General features: G+C 37.4%; 3 protein-coding genes across 7 annotated transcripts; all 3 read right to left on the bottom strand.

The window, feature by feature from the left end:
* Positions 1–195: 195 nt before the first annotated feature.
* Pten (phosphatase and tensin-like protein) lies at positions 196–12,958 on the bottom strand. 5 transcript variants are annotated; one of them, XM_076376964.1, is made up of 11 exons: positions 11,709–12,958; positions 10,995–11,584; positions 10,045–10,459; positions 9,744–9,960; positions 9,518–9,647; positions 9,163–9,441; positions 8,923–9,068; positions 8,677–8,837; positions 8,301–8,579; positions 8,075–8,234; positions 196–309 (listed from the first exon to the last, which is right to left on the bottom strand). In XM_076376964.1, exons 3-11 carry the CDS (start codon positions 10,216–10,218, stop codon positions 290–292), a joined length of 1,566 nt encoding a protein of 521 aa, XP_076233079.1. In that variant the 5' UTR covers positions 10,219–10,459; positions 10,995–11,584; positions 11,709–12,958; the 3' UTR covers positions 196–289. The 5 variants fall into 5 exon arrangements, with proteins under 5 accessions (XP_076233079.1, XP_076233078.1, XP_076233075.1 ...); XM_076376963.1 differs by lacking the exon at positions 196–309 and adding an exon at positions 3,888–4,023; XM_076376960.1 differs by lacking the exon at positions 196–309 and having other exon boundaries at positions 6,486–8,234.
* Positions 12,959–13,095: 137 nt separating this feature from the next.
* Positions 13,096–15,258, bottom strand: LOC143178363 (outer mitochondrial transmembrane helix translocase). The gene is made up of 6 exons (XM_076376967.1): positions 14,955–15,258; positions 14,580–14,822; positions 14,315–14,516; positions 14,024–14,220; positions 13,770–13,948; positions 13,096–13,673 (listed from the first exon to the last, which is right to left on the bottom strand). The coding sequence occupies exons 1-6, from the start codon at positions 15,108–15,110 to the stop codon at positions 13,526–13,528; spliced, it is 1,125 nt and encodes a 374-aa protein (XP_076233082.1). The 5' UTR covers positions 15,111–15,258; the 3' UTR covers positions 13,096–13,525.
* A 655-nt stretch (positions 15,259–15,913) lies between these two features.
* Positions 15,914–17,090, bottom strand: LOC143178002 (UPAR/Ly6 domain-containing protein crok). The gene is made up of 3 exons (XM_076376384.1): positions 16,943–17,090; positions 16,465–16,650; positions 15,914–16,303 (listed from the first exon to the last, which is right to left on the bottom strand). The coding sequence occupies exons 1-3, from the start codon at positions 17,001–17,003 to the stop codon at positions 16,086–16,088; spliced, it is 465 nt and encodes a 154-aa protein (XP_076232499.1). The 5' UTR covers positions 17,004–17,090; the 3' UTR covers positions 15,914–16,085.
* Between the last annotated feature and the right edge of the window lie 1,212 nt (positions 17,091–18,302).

The raw sequence follows: 18,302 nt of genomic DNA, 5'->3' as shown, positions 1-18,302 counted from the left end.
TAGAGAAAAGGAAATAGAAATAGAAATAGAGAGAGATAGAGAGATAGCGAGATAGAGAGATAAAGGAGAACGCGAGCAAGAATGAAATGCGATATCGAGATAAAACAATAGCAATAATAAATTGAAGGGAACGCGCCAAGTAGGCGCATGTACTTAGTAGCGATGGACTGGCGATCGATCGATCGATTCGCAGGTAATGAAACGGTGCGTTGCAGTCAGGTGGACCGTTTCTGAGAGAGGAGGAGTATTAGCTCGGATCGGTTCCCGCTGGATCAGTCTAGTGTCAAAGTCACAAATACGTCGACTCCCCTGTAAGCAGAGCCAGCGTCAGTTTCGTAAAACAATTTCATCGAAGAGGTGTGTTTGCGAGAGAACGCAAACGATCGCGGGCGATATTGGGGAAATAGGACGAGAATGAAACTGTATCGAATGCGTTCCGACGCGATTCGATCATCTTTTCATCTATTACGTAGCTATTAGAAAGAATTCGTGACACCTGCGATCCAACAACAAATATGCGTACCTGTGACAATAAATTTCAATTTTACTGGGACTTGATGATCGATTGCGTGCTCATCTTTCCTTCTTTTCTATTCATCGGAGCAAAGGAAAAATCAAATGTACCAAAAACATTGTTAAAACAGAAGAGAAGAGGTTAGAAAAATGAACCCTTCTGTCCGCTCCTGTGTCCTCCAATGCTCGACGATCTTGTGAAAACGTTTTTAACTGGAGGGGAAGAAACTTGGACCAGTTTGCTCGCATACAATATCAAAGAGAAAATAATGTATCTTATTTATATTTTGAACAATCCGCATGAGTCATATAAAAGTTAATCTTAAGAGGTATGTGTCACTTATAAAACGGTATTTACGAGCTTCGTACGAGAAGAAATATGTTCGACAAGCGTGTAGGTGGTTACCCAAAGTACATAACAGCATGTCGCGCATACATCTACTATGTCAATGTTACCGGCCTAAAATACACAATTTAGTAACTTCATCTTTTTTCTTTTACCTTACGTTCAGCGGGTAAAAAATGAGGTATTAGCGAATCGGTGCTAATTCGATGGTTCATATTTCATTGATGCGAAAAACAGAATTGGAAATTTTTGCAAAACTCTCCTCCCCTCTTTCTTTCCCTTCTTTCGCTGATCCATTCTAGTCATCCACATCCTCCTACCTTCCTTTTCCTACATCTCGTGCCTTCTGTCCATAATAATTAGAACGTACGTTATCGAACTTCATTCGATCGCAACTATGGGAATGCGTATCTTTCGACACGCTATCGACTTCTTTACTAACGTATTTATCGTATCGTCAACTAATACTATTTAAATCCATAATCTTACGAGATGGTACGTTATGCTTGCAAGGGGTAAGATAAGGTACGGAAAGGAAAACCGCTAGAACAAACATCTCATTCGCAGGGAAAGGAACGCACGCATCTTCCAGCTTCTCTATTCGCTTCCTTTCAAATCTCAAATCCTCAAATCTTCATCTTCGTCGTCGTCGTCTTCTTCTTTTTCCTTCTTTTCCCTTCTTTTCCCTTCTTTTCCCTTCTTTTCCCTTCTTCTTCTATTCCGAGACCAGGAAACATTTTCTTAAATACCCAATACCATTCATTTGTACAGTAATCATCGAGACGAGCTTTCTCACACGCTGGGCTGAATTCGTTTACGCTCGTGAAGATCGTAGTCGACAAAGACGTCGATACATTTCGTTAGAAAAAATAAGCTTTTGGCCTACTCCTTAAACGAACTTACTCTAATCGCGAAGATATCTACTAGTTGCGTAGTTTCGTTTTTCTTTTTTGCGACGCAACGCGACGCGACGCCTCAAAGGTATCGAAGCACAAACGGTTCTGCAAGGTTCTCTATGAAGAGTGAGAGGAAAGGCTGTTACGGAATCTTTACATACATATGTTACACATTTTGATTTCAATCGGCGCAACGAGCACTCATTTCGCAATCTCGTTTACGTTTTATACCTAGGAACATCGCATAACATTTACATGTTGTTCTATGAAACATAGATCTGTCTCGCGATTGATTACTTACGCGAGATCTGTATCGCATCGCGTCGCGTCGCGTCGCGTCCATTGGCCACGCAAAGGCAAAGAAAGAAAAGGGAAAAATAATCGTGGAACCGATGTTACACGAATGATCGTGCTGCAACGTTATAACAAAAATAGTATACATATGTCTGTAGACACGCTGGGAAGGACGGCGTCGGAAACAATTTTTCCTTGCATTCTCTCCACTTTCTCGCATCCTCCATGTATTCTTTCAAATCAAGCTTAAAAGAGACACAGTGTATACCTTTCGTATAACTGTTTTTCTAACTCTAACTAATCGGTACATTCGTCTTCACATTCTACAGTTCCGAGTGTCAATGAGCGCTTAAATTGTTCGCCTGCGAACAGCACAACGTTGCTGTAATCTTATCTATCTACCTTTATGCAAAAGGACGCTTTCTTCGATCCAACAATTCTTCATTTCAATTTCCCCTTTTTCAAAGAAACGTGAGACAAACGACATTCGACCCGGACTCGACTGCAACAAACGAATGCATCGCGATATCCGAAAACACAACATTCGTGACTGAAGGTGAAAACGGAACCCCTATCCAGATATCTCGATCGTGTCCACCGTTTTCAAAGGGGGAGTTAAACTACTAGAAATAACCCTACTGTCGAATTAATCATGAAACTCCGTTCCCGCTTCAGGTTTCTTATCAACATTGTTATCGTTATCGTTGCTATTACTATTATTATTAATACTTATACGAGACTCTTGTTACTGTTATTTCCATTATTATAGCCGTCATCGTCGTCGTCGTCGTCGTCGTTGTCGTCGTTGTCGTCATCGTCGTTGTCGTCGTCGTCGTCGTCGTTATTGACTTAGAGTTTATTACCATTACGAAAATAGTCTTGCCTCTTTCCTCACAGCATCATCATTTTCACCCAGTTTCTATAATTTATATGTATACATATATAACCTTATTCGTTAATATCTACGTCAGTGTTTTGCATTTCCGTAAATACTGAACTCGATTAAACTTGAATGTTGCAAAAAAAAGTCACCGACTGCCTTTAATTTCTCGACAATAACTGAGGTGATTTATCCTAAAATGATGCTTCCTTCTTTCCCTTTTCCGACGTCTCTCACACTCATACACGCACACACTCATGCACGTACAGAGGAGGCACGAACAATCTTTCTGTCTTCCCTCCTTCCGAAAGTTAGTATACAGCGCGTAAAAGAAATAAATAAATGAATAGTATGTTTTACAAGTGAAGTCGTTTTTCTCCTAAATCGTTTATTCCGAGAAGTTGCAATCTCGACGGCACTGAGTATCAAAATTCATAGTCGCTTTGAATAAACTTCCACTTATAAGTAGATTTCTATGTAGGTATATACGGTGATCGTATAAAACTTAACGAAATTCTAAGGCGCAACGTACCCGGGTGATTCTCGCTCGAATCGTCTCCGACCGCGCGTTTAATTGAGAAAAATGAAGAATACCTATGCGGTTGAAAGAATTTAGTGTGATAAAATGTGGGAGGAGAGAAAAAGTATAGAAAATGCTTGCATTTCTATAAGTACGACGATAATGAACGATGCAGTTTCATGAAATAGAAACGCCTAGTCGAAAGGAAAAATAATGCAAAAGACAGGAAATAATTTGTGTGTTCGAGGATGAGAGAGTTTTGAAAGTTGAATAAATCGGGACGATTCGTGGATCGAAGCGAGCAACTGCTTCTCAGTATGTAATTGATCGACTTGTCCTTCGCGTCGACTGACAACGGTCAGCTTAAGAAACGTCGAGTTTGGTCGAACGTAACACGGCCAGATACCGATATCGACTACCGGAATGACTTAACGACAGAGACGATACAGTCTAGTCTACAGCCGATAGCAGAGTTGAGAGATGCACGGGGATGACTGGTGATGAACTCACAAAACATCTATCATTCCTCCGTCTGAGAGAAGGCGGTATCGGCCAACGCGCTGGTCCATGTCCACTAGGGATGAACAGACATACAGACATCATTGGTCAATTATTCTAGATACACAGTTATTCGTAATCCGATTCTACATCTAACCACGTTACCGTATACGCTCGAGAGTAAAGCGAAGTCTAGCTCGAATAAAATCGAAACCAAACTTGCGCTTTACCGTCTACTACGTCGTCGATGATACAATGGACACTAAACTATTCTGGCAACGCTTTTACCTCACTGTGTACCTACGTATGTATCTAAGAACGTGTAACACAATCACTAGACAGATAGATACCTCTCGTGACCAGTGCATACGTGCGTGCATGTGACAGGAAAGAAAAATAACAAAATCGATGCATCGATGCATCGATGAAACAATATCGAAACAATGCATTCCAGTAGCAAACATTCAGAAAAGAGATAAGTAGTACACGGAAAGTAAATTATTAATCGTAGAAACCCAAAGGTAAAGGAATTGTACGTCTATAAAGCGTTTACACAGTCCTTTCGATTTCGTCGATTATAGTTGATTCAACAAGGGGGCAATTATCTTACATTCTTTCTACTTATCGAGCTGAAACTTTCAACATATCTACCGTCGATGCACATTTTAAACGATTATTTCTTAACAACATAATTCCATGCTATTTAAGACCATAAACGTATCATCCGTATCATTCGAATAAAGGAATACGCATCTTATTCAACTGTGATTATCCTCCAAAATATGCAATAATCCTATACTTAGAAAATTATAGTACACTGAATCCAACAAAAGTATTCCATCTTTTTCTTCTTGTACAGCGAAAATGGTGAATAAGAAAAGCATTATCAAGATATGTGCAGATTTACTTCCCAAGAAGCAGTGAAAAAGGGGAACAGTAAATGCAGTACGAAATGCAAAGGGATACGATGTTAGCAGATGAACTTCAAGAAAAGAAAAAATGTTCAGAGATACAGTTCAGAAAATAACGTTTACGTATTGTAGACAAACGAAAAACGAAAAACGAAAAATAAGAAACGCAAGTAAAAGATATTACGAATGAACTACTTCATCGACATAATGCGTACCTAATATCGCCCTTAAAATATTTCTTATAGGTATACATTTATCAAATTAAATTACGTTTAAAATGCGCTAACACTTTATTACCGACCATAATTGTAATACTAATAGTAGGTAATAAGATAATACTAAACGATGATACTAATCAAAATGTCTCCGATGATAGTATTGACGAATCTAACAATAAAACAGTAGTAGCATATGTGATGGTGATGGTGGTGGTGGTGGTGGTGGTGGTGGTGGTAGTAATAGCAGGTATGAAGTGGTAATAGTAAAAGTAGAAGTAGTAGTACTAATAATAATAATAATAATAATCATAATAATAATAATAACGATGATAATGATAATGGATACGACGGTGATGATAATGATAGCGATAATAACAATAGCACTAACGATTAATTATAATTAATTATAATTAATAATAATAATAATAATAATAATAATAATAATAATAATAATAATAAAATAACACCAATACTATTAATAGTTATGGGTATAATAGTATCACAAGATAATCGTTACACAATACATAATAAAGATGCTGTGTATCAGTTTCGCGTACTTCAGACGTTACAAAGAGTTGAAAACTACAATTACGAACTATTAACATGCAACGATACGAAAACAGTAAAATTAAAATACGTGTCGGGGCTTTGATATTCATTCAATGACCCTACGAGAGTGCCAAAACTGGAGACGAATTCGAAAATGTAACAATTGTCAAGCTTTCTTAAAGAATCCGTGCTCATGCACTGGCGATTAAAATTGAAAAAATATATATATATATATATACATGTAACGACTTAAAAGAGCAAAGAACGATATTAAAAAATGACCAATAAACGATACAATTTCCAGCGTGCATCTCAGTACCTAGCTCTTGTACTCTTGGAATTGCCCATTACTCCAGTATTTACTAGACGTTTACAAAAATAATACGTACGAACTTATAAAGATTAATCGATCGTGATAAAAATCTTTCACTTGAAATTTTCTATTTCTGTCGTACAAAATATGAAAATATAGATTCCGCATGTGCATAATTTCTTTCAACAACTATGTCATTAGGACACCGATAAAATGTCAGTTTTAAGACCGCTTTTTTAAAACTGAATTTTACGGTATCGCATAATGTTTCCGTGTCTATTCAAGGAAAATGTAACACAACTGAAAATCAGTTTCGTAAACAGAAGAAAAGAGGAGGGGGGTGAAAAGAAGAAGGCGACAGAAGATACAGAAAGAAGAAGAAGAAGAAGAAGAAGAAGAAGAAAAACAAGAAGAACAAGAAGAAGGAGAAGAAGAAACGAAAAAAATTGCCAACACTGAGATGACACAGTATCTTTCTACTGTTGCTTTTTCTATATTCGTACATGAATAGCATTTGCCGTATCATAATCACGATTAAAATATTTCCTCGAGTATTATGTATTTACTGTATGGAATAAGGTAGTCTATCTGAAATTAAACGTGTCTCAACATCATCGATATGAAAATCGTGTTTACTAGTCATCAAACAATAAAAGTTTAGAAAATTGCACAGCCTGTTAATGTTTAACATATTTCCATTACAAAATCCGAAGAATGAAATTTCCTGTATATATAAACGTTATCTTACAAACTTCGACTACGTCCATTAACTTTACTATATCGAAAACATTAACGATCACATGGGACGAAGGCGATCCGGGATTCACTTAACCACTCGTCTGTTCCTCTCTTCACAATACACAACAAAGAATACAAACACATGCGGTGAAATTTATACGAACGAGAACAAATGATCACGTTACATTTGCTCTAGTATTCGTTACGTTGGTCAATCACTTCTACGAGCTGGCTTCATCGCACGATCTCAAAACAAATACTAAATAATTTCGTACATAGTACGATATTATAAAATTGCGTTCACGCAAAATACAATGTACTTCGATTTCATCGCTGCTACTAATTCTTTCTTTTCGTCTAACGATCCATTCAACTACTTTCGACAATAATGATTAACAATCAACAAAACAAAATGCTTGGAAAGTTGTATGAAAATGATGTCGAATAGACCCAAAAGTTACGTATGTAGGAAATTTGACAGCGTTCAAAAGGTGATTACTATCAAGTACCGAGTAATTTCGATAAAAAAATCATAAAACCAGTCGAATAGACGAATACCGTAGTATTTTGCAAACAATAAATTACTTCTGGCAAATACATACGCTATGAAAGAAACGGTAGTATCTTATTTTAGGATTAACTTTAATTCGGAACATTTAATGGAATTTTTTATGAAATATATGTATATGTGACACACATCAGTGCCGAAAACTTCCGCTAGACAAAGATGGTATCAATGTTTCCCAACCAATTTTGACACCACGAGAAAACTGCGGACGCTACTCACTCGATAAACTACTTATGACATCGAAGAAACAAAAGTACGCGATAGTTCTACAAGTTTCATTAATTATCTTTATTCTTCGACTTTCCTCAGATTTTCGAGGTAAGTATACTCGTAACGTTCACGATCTATTCATTCTCTATTAAGAGAATGAAATCATAAGAACTGATCCATCATTTAAGAGATACAGGCTTACACGCGCGTTATTTAATACCAGACGAGAAAAATAAAATCAATACATACAACGACTGTACGCTTAAGAAATTTTCATGCTGGCATAGCAAAGGAAAGCTAGTAGAACGGGAGTGTTTTTTGTCTGTATGAACCTTCTGTATGAACCTTCTGTATAGCTTAGACGCCAGTTCAGAGAACTCAACAGTTTAAGTACAAAATAAGATAAATATACTAGGTATCTAACGTTGCTGAACGTACGAGTGCCGAAGAAAGTTTCACATTGGTGCTCTGTCGATGACTACTTCTACTTTTATCCCCTCGCGAGAGCAAACACTTTGCAGTTTCTCTGAGACTAGCTCTTTGGTGGTTACTAACGTGTGTACGGCTACTGCTGTGTGTAAGGGGATGGTGATTCACCACTAGAGATGCAGAGGACTCACCAGATTCCCCATCTTCATCTCCGGTTGTATCTCCGGTTGTGTCGCTTTCGCTGCTATCCGCTTCACTGGATTCACTCGGAGTTTCTTGACCTCCCATTCTATTCGATGCTGGTACAGTTTGCGATATACTACCACCCACTCGGTGCATAAATAAGCTGACCTAGAACACACGTTAAGCGCTTACAATATGCACTTGCCGTTCTTACCAACGAACAGAGAAACTTACTTTAAAATCTGCACTGTACGCTTTATCTTGCTTGTCCTTGTGTGCGCCATCTAATCCCCATTTATCTATAGTTAAAACAAGTGTAGGTGGCATAGGCCCGAGACTAGCCAGTGACCCTGCTCTGTGTCTCATATGGGACACGACCATTGGTAATTCCATGGCCGTACCATCGCAACTCAATGCCCTTGCAGAACGCTCAACTGGTAACTCTACATTATCGTATTCCGATGTTAAGTAGTCGCGCACAAAGAACGTATTAAACCAAAAATGAAACAATTTCTAGATATGAAACAAACAATAAATTACCGTTAAATATTACATTCTAACAATGTTTCACCATTTTCAATGTACTCGATAACTCGACCAAGACAATTACCTTCCGCTTCATCTTTGTGTTAAAGAAATCCACTCGTATATCTCCCTTGAGCGCTACGCTGTGTTTCAGGGGGATGCAAACATTGCGCATTCCCTTCTTCACTTCGACTATATCCGAACTAAATATCCTTTCCTTCGATTCAGATATTACGCAATGCAAAGCTAAAATACAGGAATGATATGTTAGTTGCTCTATTTTGCATAATTATTATTTTCATTTATACTGTACGTTTCTCATTGTTCTTACATCCTTGACCACCATGAAAAATGGGAGCTGGATCTAATTGTATTTTCCGTAACAGCAATGTAACTGGTTGATAATTCAATCCCTCTTGAACCAAAGTAGCATAATATTCCACATACCTCCTCTGAGAAGGTATCGTCACTCCCTTCCTAAATAATCCATAACATATATGAATTGTATATAATAAAGAATAAGAGAGATACACACGTGTAGATGTAGAGAAGAGTTATAACGAATAATTACCTATCATGTGTTCTCTCAGTTCCATAATAGTTAAGAGCATCTGCGGCAGTGGCAAATTGTTTGGTGTGAAGAAGATAACAGCAAACCATTACACCTGTCCGACCTTTACCAGCTTTACAGTGAACTACAGCTACATTTTCTTGGTGTTCGGACAGCCATTTATGCACGTCCTCGCAAAATGGCTTAATTAGTTCTAACATTGGTGGATTATGATCGTCAAAGGCGTAAGTCGCTACTCGTTCTTTAAACTTTTTAGAATCATAAGACCTTTCCGAACATCTAAAACATAAATTTTACCATAATTATCTAATTTTGATCTTTCTTTTCTAATATTATAATAATGTGTATCACTTACAGATTATAAATCTTATAGCGATCTTTATGTCTAGTTTCCAACAGTTTAACAACATCATCTATGTGATTTCTATATACTGCTTCTAAATTTTCAGCAGGGAAACCCATAGCTATTAAGTTGTCCCTTATATCTATTATTAACGTTAAGGAACATTAAAAGTACATGGGTTAAATATGTATTATATAAATAACAAATTGGAAAATGAATGATTGCTGCAGAAGGATACATGTGAGATCAAGATTAAAACCATCTTCTGTGAAGCGCTTACGACTTTTGCTCACAAGTCCCTTGATGCGGTTAGTCATCTTCATATTACTTATAGTGTTGGCCATGCTCGGCTGACTGTGCCTCAAATCTTCTACCTCGACTCCAAAGAACTCAGTTTCCGCCTCTTCTTCACTGGACCTTTCTTCTGCTTCCTGCTTTTCAAATAACTTTTTAGCCTGAATGAGACAAGTATTGAATTTTTTTATCTATTTACACTTTGCTTTTATATTTCTCATGCCAAATCAAATAATCTATTGTACCTGTGGCTTACGAGCCGAGGCGTCACAAGAGCCCAGTTCTGGTCTTCTTTGTTCCTCCAGACAAACATGGAGGGGTGTTACTGATGCTGAGATATGCTCTGAGATTTTATTATTCAACCTGCTGCCTGTAGGTCTTCTGCAGGAAAAGCATATACCCATCAATTCCCACAGCATATATTGTCTCGTCTATTATCCATCTCATCAAGTTTTTATCTTCTCTTGTAATACTTGGTCACTTTGTTGTAATTTGACATTAACACCACCATGGCTATTGCTAGTTCAATAATGTAGCTATCGATGTACAATTCTCATAGAAATGGAACTTGATAAAATCCACACGTAATGCACAACACTACACGAATGAACACTATGTAAATGCTTCTCTTAGTAATGTTTAGTTATTACTATTGCATCTCTGTGGGAGTTTGAAACACACAAAACAACTTGTTGAATGAAAATAAAAATATAACTGGCAATGAATCACAAAGAAATGCAATGTATATTTTTGCAAAGGTATGTTTCTCTTGTAATGAATTGTAAGAAATGTGTTACACGAGCACTGATAAATAATATGAACATTACGATCAAGGTGAGGAGAAAAAAATAAAAATAAACTTACATCTTAATTCGAATGCAAACGTTAAGCGTTATACTAGTTTCATGTTTGTGTAAATACTGTAAAATCAATTTCGGTGTCGTTTCACGAGAGAATTAAAAGTACAGTTAACGAAAGCATTTAGAATATTTTCTAGAAGTAGAATTGCATCGAAATTCGTGTTCTACGATAAATTAAAAACGTATACGAAAGCAGTACGAAAAATTCACGACGAATGCACGAATGCACGAAGGAACGAAATAGGAGAAGGAGGATGGGGATGAGGGGAAAAGAAATAAGAATTTCCACGATCCGCGTTCACTTGATTTCGAGTTCGTTATCGGAGAAACATTACTCGTAAGAGAAACGCCGTGTAGAAGCGTCGAAGGAAAAGTTAGGTTAAGCACCGTTCGCAATACATCACACAGGCCTCTTAACACCACGGTACACTTTCATGCCAGTTTCACTGATGATGCACCGATACCGTTCGCGCTCTCCTTAATTAACAGTTCACATGCCGCTTGCGACGACTTTCTTCGTTATTTCGAGTAATCATTCGGGACACCACACTAGTTTTGAAAAGTAAAGGAGCAATCTTTTCTCGGGTATAACATTAAATTCAGCCCAATACTTCCGGACCATGTTCTCAACCGCTGTGTAGCGGCACTCCCAATTACGGTGAATTTCTAAGAAAGAACATTAATACAGAGATTAAACGATCTCGGTAGATCTACCGAGGTCATGCCGTCTAGTTTCCTTGCACTCGAGAAATTTCATCTAGTTGCTGCAGAGGAGAGATGAAAAATTCGTTTGAAATCCTCCACTCACAGTTGGATTGTATCTCGATAGCACATTCGCAAGTAACAGCACGAACTTGAGATCTGTATTCTATTTCGAGAAGGTCCAACAATTGTTGAATGCGTGATTCTTCGAGGTACGCGAAATCTGTGAAAGAACAGTAATCCTTATGTCACAGTTCTGCTTTGACAACGTATGTACTTATGCATGGAAGTGGAAGCATAGCTCGTAGATATATCGTTACGTGCATACGCATGTCACGCACACTCACCAACAATGCATCGGATCGTGCACCGCAGGTGTTGCAGAAGAATGATTCGGTCCGTGAACAAAATCTACTATGCTTGAGAATCTGAGGAGTTTAGGAACGATCGTACCGGGATCCGGTCGCTGCTGTTCTTCTTCTTCTTCTTCTTCTTCTTCTTCTTTTCACGCTCACTCGCGTATCTTCGTTGAGTAATCAACAGTGCGAAACGATTTCGAAAAATGAGCAACAGAGTTAGGTTTAATCAGCGAATGGAAGTACTCGTTCTAACATCCTTTTCGAACACACTTTAGATCGGATGCGAAATTGAAAGTCTGCCGCAGCCACCTTTATCACTAGGAGCGCCATTCACAATGACGCGATCCTACCGCGCTCGATTGCGCTTCTCCCTGCCGCCGTTCGCTACTGCGTTGCCTTCACCTTCGCTCCGGGGAAAATATTCTTCTCTCTTCTCGTTACACGGTGTACCAGCGAGTTTAGGGCTATAGCTCACCGGTCGAAAGGAGGATCAAGGGAAGGGTAGGAGACTTACGAAGGCTTTGCCCTCCTACAACTTTCATTCCCGGAAACTTTCGCTGCTGTTCTCGCTGCTCACTCGGACGCTGTTAGTATCCTTCCCTCTGCGCATGCGTCCCTTCTTCTTTCCCCATATTTTCCCCGCTCTTTCTTTCTACTTACTGATTCTTCGCGCCGAATCACAGGGATTAACATTCTTTTCCCACGAATTCTGCAATCGATGGAACTTCTTTTACGCGATCAATCTTATTTTAATCTTCTTTCACTTTCTGCTCGCTTGTCGATTGAACGATTCATTTCTTTCTACAAATCGATCAATCGATATTTTACAAAATTACAAATTTTAATCTAGGATTTTACACAACGAAAATTCCAATGTCTACTAAAGTATACATGTCGAATCTAGGAGTCATTCTTTCTTACTGTTTCAATCACTTATTCTAACTATATAAATGATATACATACCGGTTAACGTTAATCATTCTTTATAGATCAATAGTTTACGTACTTTTTTTCTTCATTCGTTATATTTATATAATTAAACTACATTCTATACCTTAGAAATAAGTCATTTTTTCTTCCTTACTAGTTCTTAGACTCTTTAGTATCGTTTACAAAACACGACGAAAATACCAAATGATACGACAACGTTCTATGTTCCGGCTCATTTATAAATTACATTTACGAATTATTACCTGTGCATAGGATAGATACAGATTTATACGTATCGACCTAACAATGGACTGATAGAATTTATGAAACAATAACCAAGATATATCGATTAATTTTATGATACATTACATCGAATCTTTATATGTACACAAACATCACACACATTCACACATACAAAGGTGATTTAAAACAAGAATTCCATACGTGCTTAGGAACTTCCAGTACACCAAAATTTAATCTGATTTACGATACAAAATTATATGAAATGAATTATAACGATAAAGTAATGATACTGGAAGATATTTGATTGTAAACAAATCTATCGAGGTAGATCTTAAGATCATATCACTCTACATGCTTTTGCATCACAAGGCATGTTAAACTTGCATACAGAATGTGGCACTGCCATCATACTTCGTTACAAAATTTCTCCCATTTTCATAGATGGCCGCTACAACTTTATATTACATATTTGATGTATGTACTTTTCAACTACAATTTTGAATTAAAGTAAGAAGTATGTCCAATTATGTGATTTAACTAAAAAAGATATACTATTAAAAAACTATATTTTCCAAGTATCTTCTCTCGAAAATGTAAGGGTTTAACGTTAATCAATAAATATATTATGTTTTTTAATCTAAATTTAATTTTGCCATTCCAAGAGTCCCTGTGTGAATCTTAGACGTTTTCATCTTTTTACACGAGGTAAGTAGATCTTCCATCGTAATGGGTCGTACAGCGTCATGAAATTCTTCATCATCGCCACTGGTACTTGCTTCTCTGAAAGTAAAGAAGAAAAGAAGAAAGGAAGAGAGAATTATAGATCGATTTGTATACTGCAAGTTAGTTCTAAATTAATCAGAATTAGATATTAACTGTGTATGAGTGCGTAAATAATCTCGAACTCGGTAGACAGACGCATTTCTACAAAGCTCCTGCAAATCTGAACCAGAAAAGCCTTCTGTAATTTTTGCCAATTGTGCAATATCTACATTCTCTGCTATTGGCTCATGATCTAATATCAACTTTAAAACTTGCATTCGTTGTTGTTCATTCTGAAACATATGCACAGCTATTATGAATAAAACGATTACTTATAGTACCTAGAATTTGATGAAAATTTTACATACTGGTAGACCAATATGGAAAGTAGCTGGCATGCGTCTAAGTATTGCTCTGTCTAAATCCTGTGGTCTGTTGGTAGCACCCATTACAATTACTGTACAAGATGGATCAGTGATTAAACCATCCCAAAGAGACATAAACTGTGCTTTCATCATTGCAGTTGCCTCATGATCTTGTGAATTACGTGCTCTTAAAAATGAATCTATAAAATGAAAAGTAAAAGACTATTTCAAAATGTTCATTATACACGTACAATTCTATATTAAATCAATATTTTCAGTTTTATTCAAACACACCTATTTCATCGATGAAGATGATGCATGGTTGCAGTTTTACTGCCAGAGAAAAAACTGCTGCTGTTAATTTTTGACTTTCTCCATACCACTTATCGGTTAAAATGCTTACATCTAAATTAATGAAACACGTTTTAGTCTCTTTGGCAGTAGCTTTTGCGATCATAGTTTTACCACATCCTGGTGGTCCATGCAACAGTACCCCCTGGGAAAGAAATTTTAGTCATAATATAAAGTTGCTTCGTAGCGTGTCATCTTAATCTCATACCTTTGGTGCCTGAGTTAATTGAGAATCTTCAAACAATTCCTTTCTTTGTATAGGTAATATAACTGTTTCTTTAAGTTCTTGAATAACATGTTCAAGACCTGCAATATTCTCCCAAGAAACCCGGATATCCTTAGGATCCACTATGTGGTTAGCTATCATCATTTCGTAATCTGTTAACTGATCCATTTCCACAGACCACAACAGATTATCCGTTTTAGCTAACTTTCGCAATTGTTCACGTGCCTGAAGTAGATTTATTATCAGAGAGTTTTCGGAGAAAGCGATATAGAAAGAAAAATGATATTTCTCATCAATGAAATTTATGAGGTTATGTGAGAAAGAAATGTTAAAAGCGAACGAGAACAAATGCGTAACCTTTTTCCTAGCCTTCTTTTTTGCATTATTTGTGGGATCCAGTTGATTCATAATCCATTTCATACTGAAAAATCCAACAGCCGCAACAAATGATACTCTTGCTATAAGCACGAGTATCTCTGATCGTGTATATCCAACTCCATCGGCAACATTCATTTTCTGCCTAAATTTACCTCAAATTCAGCCGAATGTTTGATTTTTTGCAGCAAGCGTTACCCCACGCTTTGTAAATTTAACATGTCACTCTGAACACTCTTTTCAAATCGTTAATAACTCGATGGCTTTCCAAGGAACGACCAACAGACACAGATGACGAAATCAGAGAAGAAAATGTATAGAAGCATGCGCAAATCGTTCACATCTATGAAATGTATCATTTTAATATTTTTATGCAATGGTCAACAATATTTCTATAATTCCTCTTTTAGTGAAATTCGATTTGAATTAAACATGTCAAATCCACAATTTAAGATGTCTGTATGTGCATATATGTATATACGCATATATAGGTACATGTTTCGATTAAAATGCAACAATCGATAGAAAGTTGGTTAATGTTCAAATTTGAATATTTCAAAATATATTTATTTATATTTCAATTTGGTACGAACTGCAACGGCACTATTTACTGTAGTATGTGCATTATACGTATATGTATACGTACATAAAGGTTTATATGGTCAACGTGACATTGCGTATTTTACGCCCAAGGATTCGCTAAAGCTTTCATAATCTCGCTTGACATAATTAACAAGCAGCCGTTGAATTTTCACACTTAAAACCCTTGTAAATCATTCCAGGATCGTTTCTAGGTCCTTCCATTATTCCACTTCGCTCATAGAATAGAATACATGTGTTGCGGTATACATCATAAATAAAGTAAACAGTTTATTTCGTTTCAAATTTACATGAAACATATTCGGTAAAACAAAGATTCACGCGAGTTTAGAATCTCTGTATTGCGAAAGAAATATTTATTTAAAAAACTTAATGCTACAATAATAAAGTGATGTAAATATAATACATTCCAATGGACGGATATTTAGAAATGCACTTTTCGAAGTTATGTATTGAACCTCTTTCCAAAACGATGTTCTCGATTTTTTTAGTACTGCTCTATATCAAGTGCACTTATCTTAAGGAAAATACATAGAGAGAAATGGCAAGTAACGATAGGATCGTCACTGAGAACGACGATAACATCGTCGCTTCGTTACAAGAGTCTTCTGAGCAGGAACATTCCTCCCAATAGACACCATTTTTATGAACCCCCCAATTGCAAACACCAGTGACTCCGGTACTGGCTACGGACGAACATCGTCGGATCACCTGCCGCCATCTACCGTCCCCTTTAACAATTATATCAAACAATAAACTTACTGTCAACCATTCGCAACGAGGAATGTCGCGCGATACTTCGAAGAGATATGAATATTAATTATGCACTAATTGTGAAGAGGAGAGGGAAGGCATTTGAAACAAAAAGTCGTAGGAAAGAAAAGAAACTTACAGATGAAACCACGGGGACTCTGATGCGTTACTTTAACACAGAAAGTGCCAGGCATGTGAGACTCTTCACTGTTGCATTCAATGGCGATATTCTTTTCTTTGTCAAACTTTTCATACGCTCCGCACAAATCTTCACCTTTGGGATCAGTATCGCTGCTGCACTGATAACAGCGAATCGCTTCGGTATCTAAAATTCATCCCAATCAACTGAAATTTCGATCGAGTCGAGTACCATTTCTCATAACCTATAATTGCACGTAGTCGCCAGTGTAGTTTATATCTCGAAACAAAAATTCTATCAAGTAACCTCCACTACAGATTTCGACAGATTCTTCCGCAAAATGTAATATTCCATCACACATGGTAAATGACCGAGTTTTGTTTCTCAAATGGCTTAGCTACACAAACTCTCGCATGCAACTTTCACTACCCGACAAATTTCCGCAGATTTCCGCAGATTTCCGCAGATTTCCGCTTACCTATCGCTACACATAACAGTAGTAAACAAACGACACTCGAAGTAAAGCTTTCGATTGCCATTTCGATGGATTTTCATGTAGAACAGTCACACCACAGCTATTGCATACCTTGAGCGCATACTTAGTTACACAGTCATTTATAGGGCGTTGGTTGGCTTGGGTTTAGATGACTTCTCATAGTGAAATGGTTTACCAGGATCGTGCGTACGAACGCAAGGGCCCTTGTCATATCATTTACATTCACATTTACACATGTACATATATTATGTACTACAATATTCATTTCAATAAAATTATAAAATGTAAGACACTGAACTTTCTGGAAAAGGAACATGAAAGAAATTAAACGATAGTGAAAGTCAGGAAGAAGGTGATGGTTATTTCTAATACTCGTCCACAGCTTAAAGTTTTACCATATTCCGGACTTTTTAGAAGGCTCTGAACGAGAGCGAAATGAAGAAGTGCTAGAGTTCTGGCTTAAAAACGCATTTTCAAACTTCGCTACCAGAAATTCTCAGTGGATTGCAGTCGTCCTGCTGCTTTTTCTTTGTCACGAGCCTCAAAGTATTAGGTATAAAAAGAACTGGAATAAATGAATCTAATAAACCACACCTACTGTATTATACGCAAGGCTTTCTGGTTAAAACACTCCTCAGTATCTTTCTTTAATCGCTGCCGTCCAATTTGCAATGCAGAAAAATCAAAAATAATTCTTCGTTTATGGAAACGAACGATTCGCTTCGATTACCTGAGGAACCAGGAAGATCTTGCTACCTATGCGGTAGGTCATTATACGTTACCCATACAAATCGCAACAAAATGAAATGATGACTAATTGTCAGTTGAAATAGTAGCGAACTTTGAGCTTCTGTAACTCCGCCAAAAAAAATCGCAGAGGAGTGAGCTTGGTCTCATTCTAAGCGGCAAAGCCTCTACTTTGACGTGGCTGAGTTGAACTTGTACAAAAAAAATTCTTGACTTCACGACCCGCCGAGGAAGAGAGGGTTGTTCTTGCACAAAAGTTCTCCAACTTCAGTCGTCCGCCAGGAACTTGATAAATTTTTTTCGCGACTGTTTCTTCAGGGAGATTGGAATCTGAACCTTCCCCTTTCGAACGAGACCTTGGCGAGATCTCTGCGATTTTTTTTCGCCGAAATATGGAAGTCTGAATGGAAAGTGAGCCGCCAGCCTCGGAATCGCGCAGCGATCCAAAGCCCGAAAAACTAGTCAATCTTTGAGCTTCTGTAACTCCGCCAAAAAAAATCGCAGAGGAGTGAGCTTGGTCTCATTCTAAGCGGCAAAGCCTCTACTTTGACGTGGCTGAGTTGAACTTGTACAAAAAAAATTCTTGACTTCACGA

The sequence above is a fragment of the Calliopsis andreniformis genome, chromosome 4, assembly GCF_051401765.1.
Source record: "Calliopsis andreniformis isolate RMS-2024a chromosome 4, iyCalAndr_principal, whole genome shotgun sequence".
Taxonomy (NCBI): domain Eukaryota; kingdom Metazoa; phylum Arthropoda; class Insecta; order Hymenoptera; family Andrenidae; genus Calliopsis; species Calliopsis andreniformis.
This window is presented reverse-complemented; position numbering and strand designations above follow the sequence as displayed.